The sequence below is a fragment of the Vanessa atalanta genome, chromosome 25 (assembly GCF_905147765.1).
Source record: "Vanessa atalanta chromosome 25, ilVanAtal1.2, whole genome shotgun sequence".
Classification (NCBI taxonomy): Eukaryota; Metazoa; Arthropoda; class Insecta; order Lepidoptera; family Nymphalidae; genus Vanessa; species Vanessa atalanta.
Window position 1 is genome coordinate 2,787,775 of NC_061895.1, and position 19,702 is coordinate 2,807,476.

Genomic DNA, 19,702 nt, shown 5'->3' on the forward strand with positions numbered 1-19,702 from the left:
TTAGCCATTAGTCACAAAAATCAATAGCGTTTACTAATGAAATTGGACTTCGGATTCCTATCAATACAAATGATCAGAAAACATGACGCAATAATACATTAAAGTTATTCTTATTTTGAAAATCCCATCCCAAATAAGATACATTCTCACCTTGACTTAATTAGGAATGTGTCGATCTTTCCGGTACGATTCGTATTGCATTGGTCTATAATGATAATTAGGAAATTTAGACTATATTTGTGTTTACAGATAAGCAATATATTTCCCGTACAATTGTCTCCGCTAATGTTTAGTAAGGTTAGTAGTATTTCAAAGTTGTCATGAATCTAGATTCTAGACTTCATTGCCACTACTAATAAAAACAAACTAATTTAAATGCATTTTGAATTTTTGAATAACCTTACAAAAAAATCCGCAAATAAAATAAAATAACTGTCCTCTACAGCCATTTATTACGTCAGTATTATAAAATTTTAATTATCTGTGTTATATTTTTGAAATTAATTTCTAAATCCTTAGATATAATCTCTTCCATTGGGGAGTTAGTAAACAAAACGATTCACCGAATAGTCTAACAAAGAAACGTACCGAAATAAAAAAAATAATAAATATGAGTTATAAAAGATTAATTTCAATAATTAAAAAAAATAAGGTATATCGCATATATTGCAAGGGAATATTGAACGATTGAAAACGTAAAGGGAAATAAGTATAAGCTAACGTACGATAATTAATCTGTATATTATTTTATTAATATACATCATTGTTCTTCATGTCATTATAACAAAAATTATAATAGCGAACCAATAACGCAACACGATGATACGTTATTCAAGTCCGACAAGAAAATCTAGTTACAAAACATGGATCCTTAAAACAATCCATTTTCGAAAGTGGCGTTTAAAATTGGAGATCATGAAATACAAGACTTGTATTGCAAGATTGTTGCATTCAAATTATTTTCAGACACAGTCTTAAAGGTGCTGTAATATTATAAAGTTTGGGCTTGAACGCTTAACATTGCCATAGTTTTTACGTCATTACAAACAAGCGAAAAATTGACCAGAGCACAATTTAGACAAAAATTTGCTCACACTACAATTAATTCATTACGCCATTTTTAAATTGCTAAAAATCTAACGCTTATCAATCGATTACAGATTTCGTAGAAACACAAAAACGCCACAAATACATGACTCAATCGCGAATTAGCTAAAAAAAATCGGACATTACATTGACTCAATAGCGCCGACTAAAGTGATTACACACAGCCAGGTTACGTAAATAAACTCACACAAACATAAATACACACACTCGCGCAATTACTCACACAGCTGTATGATGCGCTAGTGTGCGCGCTGCAGACCGTGAGTCGGTCGACCCCACTACAAAATTTAGTCGCACTCTAGACTTCGCAGAGGATAGACAAGTCCAAGTGACTAGAGTACTACGCCATTCGCAGTGAATATTTCGTCATAACAACATTGTGATAGTGACAAAATCATTCGGGACGTGTAAAGTGGGTGCATAACATTTATTGTTCCATTTTAACGCACTATAAACTCCACCGAAGACGGTTTTGTGTTTTGCTGGTTTTGTGAAATTATGACATTGTTCTCACTATTTGGATAATTCCGGATAAGGAGTGCAAAATTACCGCAAATATTTTTGTAAGTATTCCTTGTGCAATATAATTATTATTTAAATTAATTTACGTTAATTAAGATATTTTCGTATTTATTTTATTTTTAAAATTTTATAGGAAACAATCTGTACCTGTTGCTTTTGCTTTTGCTTCAACGAAGGTTTTGCTTCAACCGAACATCCTTAAAAATATATATATTGTTATCTTAATAAAATATAAGGCATTTAATGTTTTAGAAAATAAATTAAAAAAAAAGTTATAAAAAAATAATTAATTATTATAAAAATTAGAATCAACTTAAGAAACGTTTTAAAAATAGAATAATAACCGAAAGTCGTCCTGTAAAAAATTCACATACCTACATATTTAAAATATTTAAATAAAAATTAAAAAAAAAAACGTTAAATAATTTAAAAATTCAAGAATAGTATCTGTTAAATTTTAATAAATTTAAATGAGTAACAATTGAGATGAGTCAGTCAACCCATCAAAATCGAGTTCGCGTTTTCATAGAAATGTTGGTAATGTCATTGACATCGGCTTCAAAAATATGTTTACTCATGAGCGCTACGTCTCGTGCCAAAAGAACTTTAAATCATTTAATTCGATGTGTTTTCACATTGTATTGCTTCCGAGTGTTCGTGTTTTGATTCTTTTGTTTGCGAATCAGCTTCCTCAACCATGTTTTCATTATTATCTTTGTTTATACCAGTTGTTATATCTTAGTAGATTTAATGCTTATCATATTAAACATTCCTTTGTTTTATAATCGTACAAAGTTTGATTTCTTTGTCTGTGATAGGTGTTTTATATTTTCACTCAGACTGTACGATAAATTATTTTATATATAAATTAAATTTAGTAATTTTTAAATTAAAATATAATAAGTAACAAATATTTAAATTATTTTCTTCTGCGCAAACATAATTCAGTGTTTATTTTCTATCTACCGCCAATAATGCATTGGCATTTTTTTATTGAATTAATAAATAGGCAAAAGTAAATAAATGAATGTTTTGATATTTGTAGTTTGATATAGTGCTATATGCAGGTTGGTAATTAAGGGATAGTCATTGCTAAGTAGTAAGTATAGTGTCGTAAGCGGCGCCTGGCACGACGGCTCTGTCGTAAGCCATTGTAAACGCTTACACAACTGGTTCAAGGTTCCAATCCAGCGTGCAATCGCCTGCGGATGTACGGAACTAGATTAAGAATAGTTAAATATTACCATACTTTTCGTAAGGAACATTCTAACATTTGTCAAAGATTGAGTTTTCGAAAAAACGCAAATTATAAAATGGAAACTTATGATTTATATTTTGAATATTTCTTTTTAATTATAAAAAAAGTAAAGCCTTAAAATTAAGGGAGTAATTTTATTTCCAACCGCTTCTGTAAAACATTAAAAAGAAAAACTTTTACTCCAGTCTAATCGCAGAACGAAGTGAAAAAAAAAAGTTATGTTAACTTCCATAAAATACAAAACAATATAGCCCCCACGTTTACAACAGGCCCCGTCCAGAAATAAACTTGCGTTCGCTTAAACAATTCAAACAAACCGTTCGGAAGCAAACCTGAGACTTGAATCGATCGTGTAAAGGTCAGTTAGCTATCTACGTATGACGCAACGTCCCTAGGGCGGCATTGCGCAATCCACTGCAAAACTCACACAACGACATTGCACAGATAATGAGAAAACGTCAAATAACACGAGCATAGTAAATACAAACTAGAACTACAGCAATGTTAACAAGTTGTTTTCAACTAGCTTCCGCACTCTAATAATAGATGACAGACAAAGAAGTGTAGCATTCGAGTGTAAAGTGCATTATCGGTACATGAGTGATGTAATACAGGAAATAAAAAGCAAGGTCGTCCGGAAGGTATTATTGAAGACCGTAAGGTCATACCCGTATGCATTTGGTTAAACGTGCATCATAACGCGCGTTACACGTAGCTATGAATTTTAATACCCATTATGTTTACGATTGTAGTGTAATTATGACCCTGGTTTTATAATTAACATTGGATCACTCGAAACGATTAAATCATCTACGTTACTATTAACGCAACATATTGTAATATAAAAATCGCGTTCAACTGATAAAAAGTTGTATCAGTTGTCCTCATGAGCCAGTTTTGAAAATTTTTATTATCATTCTAATCAGGCGTCGCATGTAGATGTTATATTTGTTGTAGCCCATAATGAGTGCATGTTACGTAATCTACATTTTTTTCATGCGCAATAACAACGCCGACGATAATTTCATCGGTACGAGGACAAGCAAAGATAACTTGACCTATTTTTTTTATCTCGCCCGCTCGCGTAACTGTAACCTACTTACTCATGTGCACGTGAGTGCTCACAGCCAATTGCGATGAAGCAGACAAATGTATGATGTACATTGCTGGAGGTCCTTACATACCAGACCCATGAACACTAAATAAACGACAAAAAACTGTATTTGAACGATATTTTGTAGTATACTTTGAAATTCGAACGACGTTCGAATGTTTTCATTCACCTTAAAATATTAATGGGGATTCCCGGTGAGTCACGCTAAGCAAAACTAGCCCAATAACTCTAAAATGCTGAACATTAATGTACCGATTATAAGTAATGAGTAATAAGGGGAGTTTGAACACTGAAGATCTTGGCCCTGTATATAATACTTCCTAGAATCGTAATGCTCACGTAACATAAGGAGCTAAGGTGAGCAGCTAAATTCAAAGAATCTAGTGCATCAAAATAGGTTAAGTGTTTCTTAATAATATAGCAATTAACAGTGTAGAGCAAGGTCGATACTCAATACGTTTGTCTTTGTCTAACCCAAACACTACGTATTTGTGTAAGGATTAATTTTATCTGATAGGGAAGTCCTCTACCGGAAAAGTAAGGGAGAAAACCTTGACACATTTTATATTAGCCGTTTATCACTCGGGGAGTTACGAAACACAACCTTGACACCAAACTATTATCGGGAGACTGAGAGGCCGTCCCAAAAATAGATTGATCTTTAATTGGGCCTTCGCTAAATGCGAATCTGAAAATCGGTCAAGTATACGCGGTTTTCAGCAGAAAAATGCTTGAAACGCATCCAAAATTTCGACCTTTCTTCTTGTATCCTCAACTATTAAGGTTGAATTAAAAAGACAGTACATTGTCACTACTCTCAATAATCACAACAAAATAAATCGCATCAAATGTTTTGAAAACGTCTTCATCTTGACCGTACACAGTAATCATCATTCAAACGGCAAGCTGGCGCCATAGTTACATAAAGCTGTTGGGTTCAAGGGTAAAGATTATGAGCCATATAAGTTAAAGTATATATTTTTCATTGTCTAATATATGTGCACTTTTGTGAGATGGTAAAATGTCAAATCAAAGATGGCGGACGGCCTACTTTTCCCGAGCAATAGCGGCGAGCGTGTGGAAAGTTACCGCTGTACTACTTTCTCTACTTTTTCCAAGATGGCTGATATTGTCTATGAACATTTATGTGAGCCAGTAATTGTCTTTGGTAGGTCAAGAGCATGAATAATGCGGCGCCATTAAGACGTGCGAATGTTTTTATAAGTACTGTTTAAAAACAATTTAAATATTGTGTCACGTTTCGTCCATCGTTATAACATGTATTATTGATAGTTTATTAAAAATAACTGTACATTTTTACTTTAACATCGGTTAACTACAAGAAACTACGACTAGAAATACAAGTTCAAGGGCGTAAAAGTCTAATTAGTTACAACTGCGATCGCGTTTTATATAACGGTTTGGAGAAGAACGTGCGGTGTTACGCAAGCAACGTGAGTTCAAGAACACGTGTCACAGGCCGCGTGACCGCTCGGCGACGCAACACGTGCGCAGGACAATAAAGCTAAGGTCATGTCCACTGATCCACTCTGAGCCAATCGTTGCGATTTACATTTTGGCTCAAAAGAAACGTCGCAACATCGTGTGCAATTTATTTCTCAACTAACCTTGCCGCGATAATATATTTATGTTTAGAAATTCTTCCTGGTTTTTGCATTTGAAAGACTATTTCTTGTTAAAAGACAATAAATATAATCGTAACGGGGTATCTTACGTACTGAATTCAATAAACGTTTATTACGTTGGTGTCCTTAAGACAATATGTAATAAGGAAGTGTGATTTTATAGCCACGTAATACACACTATTACAAATATTTTCATATTTATTTATAGTCGAACAATTAGACATTAGGTGCATTTTAAACATACTATTTGTCTAGTATGTTAATCTACATTACGAAGCGGGACAGTTTGTTCGAAAATAAATCTCACGAAACCATTGCGAATCAAATAAATATTTTCCACTTAGACAGCCCGTTCATTGAGGAAGGCTATAAGATCCGTGCTATATCCTTACGGACTAATATTCGTAAATTTTGAAAAATTTGACAAACTAAAAACATGCACTCATAAAAAACGCTAATGAAACCGCGTGTGTCAGATCATATAAACTAATAGCACATTATCTCGAACATTGCATTATGTAATTGAGAATGAGGATTAAACTGGTCTAGGAATGCGTTTCCTGTTGACACTTGGTAAAATATTTGCCGGGACGTTAAAAATCTCTTGATACGTATTAGATATCAACAGCATTGGTAAAGTGAATCTTAACTTTGTCTTAAATGTAAATAATATTTATATTATAAACGAGTTGCTATGGAAATGATTTCCAGTTATTCTCGATAGAATCTTCATTTCAAATGTAGCTGCTTTACGTTTGAATAATACTGTAGAATAACCATTCAATAGTGCTTGTAATGGCTTGAATAAGGTTTATTTTATTTTTGAATAGGACTTTAATTCGAAAGAGGTTTGAAATTCGTTTAAAATTTTATTAATATTTCTTAAGTATATTTAAAGAAATATACATAATTAAGCGTTTTGTATATGTTGTTGAAATGAACTATATAGTTATCAAAACACTGACTCATCGAGACTGTGACACAAAAGATAATTGTTTTTTTTTTTAAATTATGATGATATAAACTTTTTGGTTCATTTAATCAATATGAAAAATTTGTTTCATTTAGTACCTGTGAAACTGATTAGACTAACAAATTCAAATGTATACATTAGTTGATATTGAATAAACTAGGACTTATACAGTTAAAAATAACTGAGGGTACACGTGCAGTGCTGCTCCTCACACGTACCTGAATGTGCAACGTGACGCAGCCACGTGTAGCTGTAGTTCAATGCGAAGGTCGCTAGAACATAACCTAACTCAATCCGATTTTACTGAAATCATTAGTATACATTAATATATTTTAATTTAAAATATATTTAAATCTATGGACAATTTATAAAGCACTAACGTCACTGTCATACATAACAAAACTCCTTACATCGAATGCAAGAAGGTTTCATTCAATCGAAGTTTAAAATTGAAGTTTAAATTTAGAACGCAGAGCTATCGAAGTTGCCCAAACCAACCTTGACAGCGGTGACGAAACATAGCAGTTTCATAACGAGTTTTAGACTAGATGAGCATAAAAAGTGTGATACCGTACAGTGCCAGTTTTTGGCTAACGGTGAAACGAAAGTACATGATTAGCGATAACTGTCCAAATGCCGATTGTTATACAAGACGACCGTTAGACGTGATTTCGGTACTATCGAGTTCTGTTATCAAATTTGATTCGATAACTTGTATAATAACTTTTTGGTTTAATAACTTATTAGATTATAAATTACGGTTATGCAATTAAAAAAAGTTCTTAAATCAACAAATGAGAATGTCTCGTAAATTTTATTTCGTACATATACCAAATAATTATAGGCCACTAAAATTAATAACAGGGAGCAGATATGTTATAACTTCCTCTTCATATATTATATAATATCAAATCAATGTTCTTACAATGTCCGTCCGTTACTCATTAAGGCAGTGTTTAACCGTTTGTGCTGCCAACCGGCAAATAACGGACACTTTTTTAGTTTGAAATAGAGCAGTTATTTTGTAAGCTGTATACCATTGTACATAATTGCAAAAAGAATTAATAATTTAAAAAAAAATTGCTGGTATGTTTTAAAAGATAAAAGGTTAACTACCTAGATACTGATTATTACGGTACTGATACAAAATTGCATCGAAAAATCATAGATTATTTATTAGTAAATATTATATTTCTAATTTTCCATAAAAACTTTTTTTAATTTTATAATTAATACACGAAATCCCTTGCCCATCAACCTCATTTGTAAATAAAACTCATTTATAATGTAGGTAACTACCGGTTAAACTAGAATAATGTTTATTCAATATATAACTGTATTCTACAGAATATAAAATATAGAATATTTTATAGATAAAAACGTTTATAGCAATATGATGTTCAAATATTAAAAAGTTATAAAGTGCGGTTACGCAAATTTGAATTTTATTTCATTTTTATTCACATTGACATACATTGAATCAGTTACATTAATATTATAACACTACATTTTTGAATTCGCTTGAAACGTGTAAAAGGCCCACTGACATTTCGACCAATTAGAGCTGGCTTTTAATCGAACAGTTAGCCGTAACGGGTGCGCGCGCGCATCTAGAGCGGCCTACTGACACCGAACGGGCGACTGGTAACAATCCGCTTGCAACCTGCCTCGCCAACAACTGGTAGTTCCGTATAATGTTCTATTACTTTACTTCTGATGATAGAAGTTATATTCTACAAATAGGAATTTAGAATTTTATTTAAAATGTAGGCTTAGGAAGATTATAGAAGATATTTTTTTAAATGTTGTAATAACTTGTTGGAATGTTGGCAAATTTTAAATCCGAAGGATCTCCAAGCATAAAGGTTATATGCGGTTATGTATATATTTTGTTGCGTTATTTTTTATTACAACAATACGACGTCAGCGTAACTGTTATTGCATCTCATTACCCTTACTTTGCGGTCGAAAGAGCAATTTATTATCGACATTCTAGTCTATGTTATTTTAAACATTAATATAGTTCGGCGGAAATGCTTATGAGTAGTGAATTTACATAAAAGAATGGGAAATGCTTACATAAAGCTTTCTGAACACAATAAAATTGTTCGAAAACATCTTAAAATTCTCCGGAGTCGTTCTAATGATCTTTTTCGAATTTCATAAGGAGTACATGTGAATAATACTGTATAATAGCCACGGAACACGTGAACCGAGGCTCTGGAATAGTTTAAATGACATGCAAATCGTTTCCTAAACGAATAATGTCGGATATAGAAAGAACTCTCACGTTGTCCGCGAGTTCACCGCGTGCCGAGTAACGTGACTGTTTAACTCTTATTTGCACTCGTTAGTAGCATATTAGAAAAAAAAAAGGTATCAAATTTTATAGCTTCTCTACAATGGGTGCTTACGATTGATTCTTTCATTGTTATCCTCCGCTGATAACAACGCTATGGACTTTTTGTGACAAACTTCCTGTCGTTGTTTAATTTAACCATAATCAGCGAGAGGACACTCATTCCGGACTCACTAGGCTTGCAAAGCCATTGAAATTAGGTGCTCGTGTTACGCAACGGTCATTGACATCGGGTCGATAGGGGTCGTGAATATAATATAGAATAATTAACTGCTGAGGACGGAGTTCTCTGTCCACGTCTTCACCAACGTGAGTCTTGCGAAATCTAAATATTATTGTTCATAAACCGTTGTCAGCTGATAAAGCACTTAGGCAACTCTCGTCACATGCCCTCGAGCGTGGATTTTTCATTTCATTTCATTTCGCATTCTGAATAGATCGGTAGACGTCGAAATTTCAATTTGCTTTTGAAATTATTAAAGTTTAATTAATTTATTGCAACGTATATATTAATGTACCAATATTGTTAAACACAATACAGTATGTTTTGTGTGATGGAATATAAGGTGAACTATTAGATATACTATTTTATAATTCAAAGGGAACAAAAAATGTTAGTGTGGCAACGCGGTTACACAAAGGTGATCCGCGTGCTAAGTTGCGAAGGATCTTGCGACAGCATTTTTGCAAGCGTATTATTTTGTAAGGCTATTTATAAAATTGCAACGTTATACTAACGTTATGTTTTATTTGTTACAGAACCACAGTGAAGATCCGTGCGGACAAGGCGTCGTCCGCCGAAACATGGTCGCCGAGTTCATCTTGAGTCAGCAGCAGCTGCTGAGCGCGGGAGGGGGCGCTGCCCTTGGCCCGTCGCCAACACCATCTCGCGTGCAACCACAATCACGCAACAGATTGTCTGTGTCACCCCATTTTCCATTAGACCAACCACTACCATCTAATGGTAGTCCCGGTGACCCTAATGATTATGGAAACAGCTTTGATTATTCGAAGAGGAAGGAATTCTTCGGACAACGCAAACAGAGGGAATTTATTCCTGATAATAAAAAAGATGATGGATACTGGGATCGCAGGCGGCGGAACAATGAAGCCGCCAAACGTTCCCGTGAAAAACGCCGCTTCAATGACATGGTACTTGAACAACGTGTCGTTGAACTCTCCAAGGAAAATCACGTACTAAAAGCTCAATTGGACGCGATCAAGGAAAAATATGGCATATGTGGAGAGACACTTATCAGCATCGATCAAGTTTTAGCGACACTGCCGACGTGTGATCAGGTTCTCTGTGTCACCAAGAGGAGTAAACTCACTAGCAGTGCTCTATTTCCGCCTGCACCTCCACCACCACCACCGATACCTCCATCGTCTCCACCATCGCCTCCACCTCAACGTGCTCCGGAACCTTACCAAGAAAGGCTCCCTGCACCTGAAGCTTACTATCCTCACCCAGCACATTATGAACCACCCGGTTCAGTTCTCAATCTCTCACGATCTCGCCGCGCTCCTTCGCCATACGAGCTGTCATCTCTCTCTGGCTCTGGAGACGAAACAGCGGAACAATATGCTCCGGAAAATAATTGTCTTCCTTTAAAACTTCGCCATAAATCACATCTCGGGGACAAAGATGTCGCTAGCGCTCTCCTATCCCTGCAACACATCAAGCAGGAGCCCGGTCCCCGTTCCTCACCTTCCTGGGACGGTGAGGGCTCTAGTGACGAGAGGGATTCAGGGATCTCATTGGGTGCAGAATACAGGCCACCAAGGTCTGACGAGAGGCTTGTTGAAGAGGACGACGCTCACTTAAAGGCGGAGCTCGCGCGGCTCGCTACAGAGGTGGCGACGCTAAAGAACATGATGCATCAGAACAAGGCGCGCGCGCTCGAGCACTGAGCAGAGTGGCAGTCTGAGAGATGCCCCGCGCCTGCGCCTGGACCGCGCAGCGCCGCGCTACATCGATAGTCGCGGCGACCACTCGTGTCGCGATAACGTGTCGATCTTGTTCGTACAAACTGTCTCAACCTGCCCCTCCCTAGTAGTCGAAGTTACCACGTTGTAAAGAGATGAAAATATATATTTGTATGATATTGTGCAGCTGTACGCGGCTAAGTCGCATCGCCTAATTGTAATCCTTCCTAGTAGTCGTATCGTTGTACTGTTCTCGTAGGGTAGAGATAGTCGCAGTTGTCGACGCGTTCGTGGACCTTTCTGTATGAGACTAATTAGTTCGGTTTACAGACTTTTCGAGCAGATAAAACTAATCTACTCAGTGATAGATTTAAAAAAGATGCATTTTTAGTGGTGAGCTATGTATAATGTATATGTAATATAATAAGTAAGAAGTAGATCTGTTTCATCTATTCGAAGACTCGGTAGTGAAAATCGATGGCTAAAGACTATTTCTCTTTTAAGCTAGCTTTAAGTCTTAAATAATATTAAGTCCAACTTAGATGTTTATTTATAATTTTTAATGTATAGTCTTTCTCAATCGGAATGCCTGTTATGTTCCAAACCAAAAAAAAAGAGATAGATCCTCTAGCTGTCAAGAATTCGCAAACTAATTTTAAGAGACACTTTAAATCCTATTGTATGCAGAGTATTGTAATCAGACTAAGAATACCAGTGCCTTCGACAATACATACCTACCTTAAAAATAGCTACATTAAATTAATATTTTTGTACACTTGTTAGTAAAAGCTTAGCGATGTCAAACGATCAGATATCTTCAAACATTCGCTGAACGTCATGGAATAAGAGGTTTAACTTTTTTATTAAATATACGATTCAGCGTAAACTTTGAAGATCTCTGGTCATTTAAACGTGGCCCTTACCATGAGTCGCTCACGGCGATACAATCGCATTTATGAGTACTATAAGTCCTTTGAATTAATGAAACGCATGGCGTCTCACTCATCTCAATATTGCGTCTCATTAGTGTCGAACCCATGGTTGGGATATTGTATCAAATCCTATTAAGACTAGATTGAAAGTATTCGATATGTATTGTAAGTTTTCATACTCCCAATTGTCCAAAGGGCATGTGATAGGACTGAGGCCTGAGGGAGTTATACTAAGTATTTATTTATTCGGACCGAGAAAGAGGATTTTACAGTTTATTATCTTTGTATAAGAAACTCTATACGATATAAATAAATTGTGTACATTACAATTAAAAATGAATTTTATTTTATTCCCACCTACTATGATGTTATTGAAGTATACTACGAATTTAAATGAAGAAATCATCATCATAAACAAAAAGCAAAATTTCGAAGAATTCAATTAAACTTGAAAAAACTTTTGGAGTCCTATAACAAAAGTTGCAAGAATATCGTTATTTACTAATACAATATCAACAATAGCTATATTGATTCATCTATTACTTATAATAAAATTGAAGTACCAGTCAGTAAATGTACCAATGCTGGCAAAGGACTCCACATATCTAGAAGCTTCTCAAATCTATTCCAATATACAGCTCAGATGCAGTTTGGTGAATACAAAACATGTCAAAGACTTTGCCTATTCATCGAGTATGAGATGAATGCGATTTCCCAAAATGCCCGAGTTTCAAATATATAAACCCTTGGGTAAGATTGACATGTCCTAGCCGCAGTACCATAACTCATTAAATAAAAATCATACCAAAGTCAAATGAAATGGTATCAAAGTCAGAATCATTTAATTCCTTCATATACCCTTCAAATATGTATATAAAATACAGTGCCAGACACACAGACATAAATATAAAATCCTAAAAATTGTTTACAAACGAAATCAATCCAAACATTGCTTACAAAGTATTAATAAGAGAAAAAATAAAAGAGCAATAGCGATTTTAAACTTTATTTATATTTAGTTTAGGTACAATGTTGAATACATAATTCATATAAACTTATGTGTCGTATTATATACATTTCATTAGCTTTGCTAAGTACATCACAAATCCATCATTTTTATACATTTCATACATAGGATGTTAATGCAATAATTTCAAGCATTCAATAAATGTGATTAATAAAAAATTATGTACTGAAACGTTTTTAATGACATTCAGTATTGAAATTAAGCCTCTTAAGTTGCAAGGGTAATTTATTATATATATATGGCCACATTTTATTAAAACAAAAATTAAATTGTTATCCGGAAATTTTCGTTTTTATGCTGGTATCTCATACGATCGTTTTATTCGTTCGTTCGTTTCATAAAATTAATCACGATTTAATTTTTTAGCCAATTTATAACTACCTCTAATATTCTAGAAGATTCGTTATTTTTTTTTTGACTGAGGATTTAACTTCTACCTTAATCGGTCCGATCGCTTTGAGATTTAAAAAAATTGGTAATACCGATTCATTCTCCAAGCACTACGTACTTTTAACATTCAATGACATCGAATATTCTTATGATAAATTTTCTTTTACACGTAGGTAGTACCTACTTATCTTACAGAACAATCAAATATCGTAAAATTCATAATCTTTATCCGAGTATCCCACGATTCTAAACCCTGCAATAATCAATCCGACAATCTTTACATAATTGATTTTAAAATACTACATTTACATAATAACACAGTAATACAATATGAACACGATTACGAAAGTAAAATGTAAATTAATTTCACATCAAACAACAGGCAGACATTATTAACCACCTTTTAGTAATTTCTGTCGATTTGCAAACCAAAGCAAACTTATGTCCTACCATAATTTGCTGTAATTTAGAGATCAGAATACAAGTTATTAAATTCCGGTGAACAAACTAAATTAAACAGTACCGCATTTAGAAAGAAAGATTTGCCTATAGAAAAATGAATGTTACTTGAAATCTACATAAGTGTTTGAGCTAATTATATTTATAAAATAACAGGCATTATTTATTAAACATAATATAATAATGATATTTAATATAATACCGATCTATACAATTCGGAAAGGATAAAAGGAAATCGATATAAGTAAATATCTTGCAAGAATTATATGAGGAAAATACGAATCCCAAGACTTGGAAATTAAACATGTTAAATCCAAAACTATATTCATAATCAATATTGCAATAAAATACAAATATTTAACGATTTACTTGGTGGTAGGGCTTTGTGCAAGCCCGTCTGGGTAGGTACCACCCACTCATCAGATATTCTACCGCCAAATAACAGTACTCTATATTGTTGTGTTCCGGCTAGAAGGGTGAATGAGCCAGTGTAATCACAGGCACAAGGGACATAACATCTTAGTTCCCGAGGTTGATGGCGCATAGGTGATGTAAGGAATGGTTAATATTTCTTACAGCGCCTTTGTCTATGGGCGGTGGTGACCACTTACCATCAGGTGGCCCATATGCTCGTCCGCCAACCAATGCCATAAAAAAAAAACGCACGACGATTCGTTTTTATAAAAATATCTATGGCAAGAAAATTTTATAAATATTACATTTAGAATTCCTATATTTTCAATTTAGTTGTGCTAATAATAACTAACAAATAAAACCCAAAATCTCCTCCTTTTAAACACTTAAAACTTTGAAAATGACAACAGAATTATACAGACAGATTATAAGTATTAAATAACAATAATATGCCCATACTTGTAGCATTTTTTCTAGCACTATCATGAATAAATACTTGCTTAGCCTTATACAACAGTGCTGAAAACACACAACAAAAGAAAAATACCATAAACAAGCCATGATCTTTTAAAGATTATAAATATTTTGACACTGATTACAGGACATAATAAATTAAATTTTACACAGTAATCCATAGTTGTGCGTCATCGTCAAAATCACATTGTTTTTTTTAAACACTAAATTTTAAGTAAATTAATATTGTTTAAACAGACCAGATAATAAAGACTAAAAATATTATATAATATATGCATTTACTTTTTGTTAATATTTTTTCCTACATGTTAAAATTAACCACATCCGCAATGTAAATAAGCTTACATTTAGGCAAGATATAATATTTAATAGGTAAAATATTAAAATAGCTATATTCATTATACGATATAGTATCTTTTCAAAATTAAAACTATACAATGATTTTTTACCTATTCCACTTTTATATTTACATACTTACAAAGTCATAATAAAAGCAAAGTCATATATAGGACAAACATTGCTTCATAATTAATATTAAAATTATGGATATAAAATAATAATTTGAAGAAAACCTTAACCCAAATTTTGATTAATAATTTAAAAAAGGATAAACTCGCTGTCATCTGTCATTTTGACGTTGACACTTTTTCATCTGTTACTTGCCAAAACGAACCCGAACGAAAACCTGGTAATCTCTTACATTTGCTTACGAGACCGTAAGTTTACGTTCGGGCTAAGCTGATTTCACTCGGCCGCCTTGAGGATTATCTCTCCGCAGCTGAGGGGATGCGGTTCGAGTGAAGGGAGTGCGGAGGCAGTAGGCCGCAACTTGGCTGAACTCAGTTCATTGCTTTGTACCCACAGTTCCAACTAAAAATAACAAAAGAATGTTTTGTTGTAAATATTTCTATTTTAGACATCTAAATATTATTCGGAAAATAATTTAAATTAAGAAAAAATCATATACATTCAATATAATTACAAATATATGATAATAAAACCGGCCCGAGCCTCTTGTCACAGTAGAGTGTTTCCCCCATACCCCTTGGTTTCCCACTATGTTAGTACAATTATTGACCTTTGCAATCATGTTTGTCTTGATCAAGTCTCTATAAATTCATCTAGAAATAAACTTGTAACACCCCGAACTATTATAGTCATATCCTCCGCTCTACTCAGTGGATCTCAAAATTTATTCATAGAAAATTATTTTTCATATGTAATTGACTTTTGGCACCACTTACGAGCTACCGTACTCAAACTCAAAAACCAGCGCTGTTTAATATCATTTAAAATAAAATCCATCATTTAAAATAAAATGATGGATTTTAAACAAAAACATAGCATAAGAATAATTATTAAAGTCCTTACCTCAGAAGGCATCTTCTCAGGCGGTGATTTGCAGCTTCCGGAACAATGTAACTGCAGCAGTAACTCGGCAATGGCAGCTACTGAAGTATCTATTATCCGCTGACGACATAGCGCTACGGCGTGGACAAAACCTCCGGGACCAATGAACTCGTGCTCCATAAAAAATGTCTTTTCATCCCAAAAAATTGCCTGAAAAAATTAACTACACGTATGTACCAATATTTAAAGGGCACGATTAATACATTACAGGGGTTTTTGTACCGTGGACCAGTTTGGGGGTTTATCAGATTAATATTTTATATTCACAAGGCAAATAATAATTATTATATTCAACGTATTGTAGTGATGAAAAGATAAACTTTTCCAATTCACTGCGCAATTTTACTTTAATGCGTTTTATGTCTGATTACGGGTGATGTCACGGTTACATATTTAAAAACCATAATAAGTATAGTATTATACATGAAAGTGTGCTTTCTTTTTTATATAACTGATAACATGTAGGGATGACGTGACCTCGGGATAAGTCAGCCATTAGAAAACAAAATTCGTGTTATACGAGTAACCCTATTGAAATCGTCACATAATAATAAGATATTATTTTAAATTTAATATAATACCTAGTGCTACATCAAACTTTAATCGAATAAGATTGAATATATTTACTAACATATTACATGAGATACAAAAACATATTATATATTATGCTAATCAGATCCCTATGTGTGAATTAAGCGGTTCAGTTTGTATGTGAATGCCCTATAAATCAATATGACAACCGAATGTCAATTGGTGATAAAAAATTGACGCATTTTCGATTATTCTTCATACTAAAGTTTTTAAAAATGAGTAAAATACAGCCCCAGCCACACACAGCCACATAAGTTAAACACTCATTCTGGCATCCTTGATTCGACATTCGAAATAAGTTATTAAAATATCAAACTTAGAACACAAATCACCTTCGATGTTATCGTGAACTTGGTGAAAGGCTTCAGATATCGTCTGTAACGGATGGTGGTCGCTGCTTGGAGTACGGAACCCCCAGCCGCCTTTATGTTAGCATAAAGACCACTCCGTTCGTAAAAATCAGCACGAGCGAAGTCCAGCTCGCGCAGATACCGCGCGTTGTTCATGTGGTACAGTAAAGTATCTATATCGGTGAGGAGGCACCAAGCTGAAAATAGAGATGAAATTTGTTAAGCCCTAACTTATTTGAAAAAATTATCTGCAATTTTTTTTATAAAATTTAAACCTATAACCACCGATAATGTATTTATTAGCAGGCTGAGTAGACTTGAGGCAAGGGCGCCTGATGTATGCGACGACAAATTAAGGAATCTCCTTTTTTATTAGGCTTCTAGCTACAGAACGAAATGAAAAAATAACGAATGAAATCTTCAAGATTCCTTACCTATTATTTCGCCTTCCCAGACGTTATATACTAGAGATATACGAACTATTTTTTGTGCAATTACAACTAAATTAAACCAGGAATTCATGCACTAACAATTGTATAGGTACCTAGTTGGAAATAACTAGGTATATATACTACACTTGAAATATGTGTCAATGCGCCAAAGCCACACAGATGATTGATATTTTGTGACTACTCACATTGTACCTCCGTGGTATCCAATATGCATATTTTCTTCCTAAAGTACCTCGCTTTCGCGACGGTGTACATCATTCGTGCAAAGTATGCCACGTCCAAGGTCCCATACAGCAATAGGGTGCCCGCCACCATCATCGCGCTCCAGCCAGGCACACACACCGTCCACATGATGATAATCTCGTAGTAATCGTACTGCCTAAATAACAATAATAAATAAGGTCATTCTCGATTAAATTTCAATGCTATGAATATCCTAAGTTCCTATAATACATATTGATATTTATTTAAAATATGTATAATAACTAAACTAAAACATAATATTTACTGTTAATGTTGTAACATAGAATTTAGTGTCTTAACGCCTACACTAAATTATTACACATTTAAAATAAATTTGTCACAGTTAAAATTGCTAATAATTATGTGCAGGCACTTAAAAATAAAAAATAACTAATATGGTTTGCAGTATTTTATGTTGGCATATAATTTGAATTGTATTTTCAAATAAATTATGACGAGTCTCTAACCACACAAATTCTTAGGAAATACAAAATGTTCAACAAACGAACGAAGAACTTCAAATTGCATCACGTACATATCAATTAAATTGGAATATATTAAGTAACTGAATCTCACCAAGATATTTCTTGAAGCCGGCTCAATACTAATACTCAAACATACTACAGATAATTAAAATTCAATAACTCCTCACTTCGTATTTGAAGTACATGGGTCTTTATTACTATTACGCAAATATTGTTACTAAAATTATTTTTTCCGATATTAAAATAACCTCCGAGGCGGTGTCAAGAAATTTTCACGTACAAATAGTGACATTTTATAGGATGCGCGCGCAGGGCGATCGATATTCGGCGCATGTAGTCATAGTTTCAGAACTTTTAACCTTATGTTCAGGTGAAAACCAAGCTAGACTGGAATTAGCAATCGAATGCTTAGAGAACTTAAGCTAAGAAAAGCATATGTACATATATGAATGGTTTAAAAATCCAATTGCAACGCGGTTATTTGTAAATAAAACCCTGTTACTAATGACATAAAGTTTAATATTCATTGATTTACTTAAAATGCATCTGAAACAACGCCATTAGTCGTTCTGCTTGTCAGTTTCGAGTGTATGTCAGCAGTTAGAACTAAACATGCAATTATACTTAATATCAATTTATTATTGAATAAACTTAACAAATATACTTCATAAAAAAACATTAGGGTAAAACTAAATTTACAGTATAGTTGGAGAGTAATATTTTTATATGGTTTGCTGCTGGGGCAGTTCTTATTTTTATGACAGTAGCTGAAGCTGCGACTTTACTCGCGCTAATTTATAAAACCTTACTTTTAGCACACAAACCGTCCAACCCCTTTACCCCCTCGAGGTGTGTGTCCTTCCTTGGGACCATCTCCATACAAAATTTCGTCTACATCGGTTTAGTAGCTTAGACGTTACTTTCGCATTTATAATATTAGTAAAGATTTTATCTTTTATGAAACACAAGCTACTCACTTCGACTTCATATAAGTAAAATAAAGATTCTGGAAAGACACCAATAAACTGTATCCCACAAGAGCGTCATTGTATATGCTAAGTGTGCCACCACATCGAACAGTGAACTTTCGTGGTAGTTTTCGATATGCAGCGACGAAGTGTTGGAATAACTTACCACCTCCCCTTTTGATTTTAAAAACCTTGTACAACTTTCGTATCAAGTACAAGTCATATTTATATAATTTACAACTACAATCGTCATAAATAATATTTATATTTTTATTTATTTATTCATTTATTTTTATTTTTTTTGGGTATGTCTAATTTTATTTTATAATATAAAATTATTATTTTATTATTTTAATAGATTGTTTTGCATGTATTTATTATGAATAACATTATGAATTGTATTAAGTATGTAACGTATTTATTTATATTATATTATTTGATATAACTATAGTTTAGTTTTGTTTATCACTTTGTCACGGCTCGTCACAGCCACAAAGGGTACCATTGAAAATCAGCGTTGGGCTCTAACCCAACATAAAAGCTGAATGGTACACCTCTTCAGGACACATCACGGTTGCAGACATTATAAGATTAGATTGTGT

At 33.7% G+C, this 19,702-nt stretch overlaps 2 protein-coding genes across 2 annotated transcripts; one reads left to right on the forward strand and one right to left on the reverse strand.

Moving 5' to 3' along the window:
- The first annotated feature begins 1,375 nt into the window (after positions 1 to 1,375).
- LOC125073679 (nuclear factor interleukin-3-regulated protein) lies at positions 1,376 to 12,163 on the forward strand. Its single transcript, XM_047684626.1, has 2 exons — positions 1,376 to 1,670; positions 9,739 to 12,163. Exon 2 carries the CDS (start codon positions 9,784 to 9,786, stop codon positions 10,888 to 10,890), a length of 1,107 nt encoding a protein of 368 aa, XP_047540582.1. The 5' UTR covers positions 1,376 to 1,670; positions 9,739 to 9,783; the 3' UTR covers positions 10,891 to 12,163.
- Positions 12,164 to 15,182: 3,019 nt separating this feature from the next.
- On the reverse strand, positions 15,183 to 18,393 carry LOC125073754 (protein THEM6-like). Its single transcript, XM_047684779.1, has 5 exons — positions 18,224 to 18,393; positions 17,590 to 17,783; positions 16,935 to 17,149; positions 15,973 to 16,161; positions 15,183 to 15,471 (listed from the first exon to the last, which is right to left on the reverse strand). Exons 2-5 carry the CDS (start codon positions 17,753 to 17,755, stop codon positions 15,346 to 15,348), a joined length of 696 nt encoding a protein of 231 aa, XP_047540735.1. The 5' UTR covers positions 17,756 to 17,783; positions 18,224 to 18,393; the 3' UTR covers positions 15,183 to 15,345.
- Between the last annotated feature and the right edge of the window lie 1,309 nt (positions 18,394 to 19,702).

Coding starts and splice junctions, on each gene's coding strand:
- LOC125073679 (XM_047684626.1), top strand. CDS start 9,784: ATGGTCGCCGAGTTCATCTTGAGTCAGCAGCAGCTGCTGAGCGCGGGA.
- LOC125073754 (XM_047684779.1), bottom strand. CDS start 17,755: ATGTGGACGGTGTGTGTGCCTGGCTGGAGCGCGATGATGGTGGCGGGC. Junction 17,150..17,589: donor GGATACCACGGAGGTACAAT/GTGAGTAGTCAC, acceptor CTCTATTTTCAG/CTTGGTGCCTCCTCACCGAT. Junction 15,472..15,972: donor CTGAGAAGATGCCTTCTGAG/GTAAGGACTTTA, acceptor TGTTATTTTTAG/TTGGAACTGTGGGTACAAAG.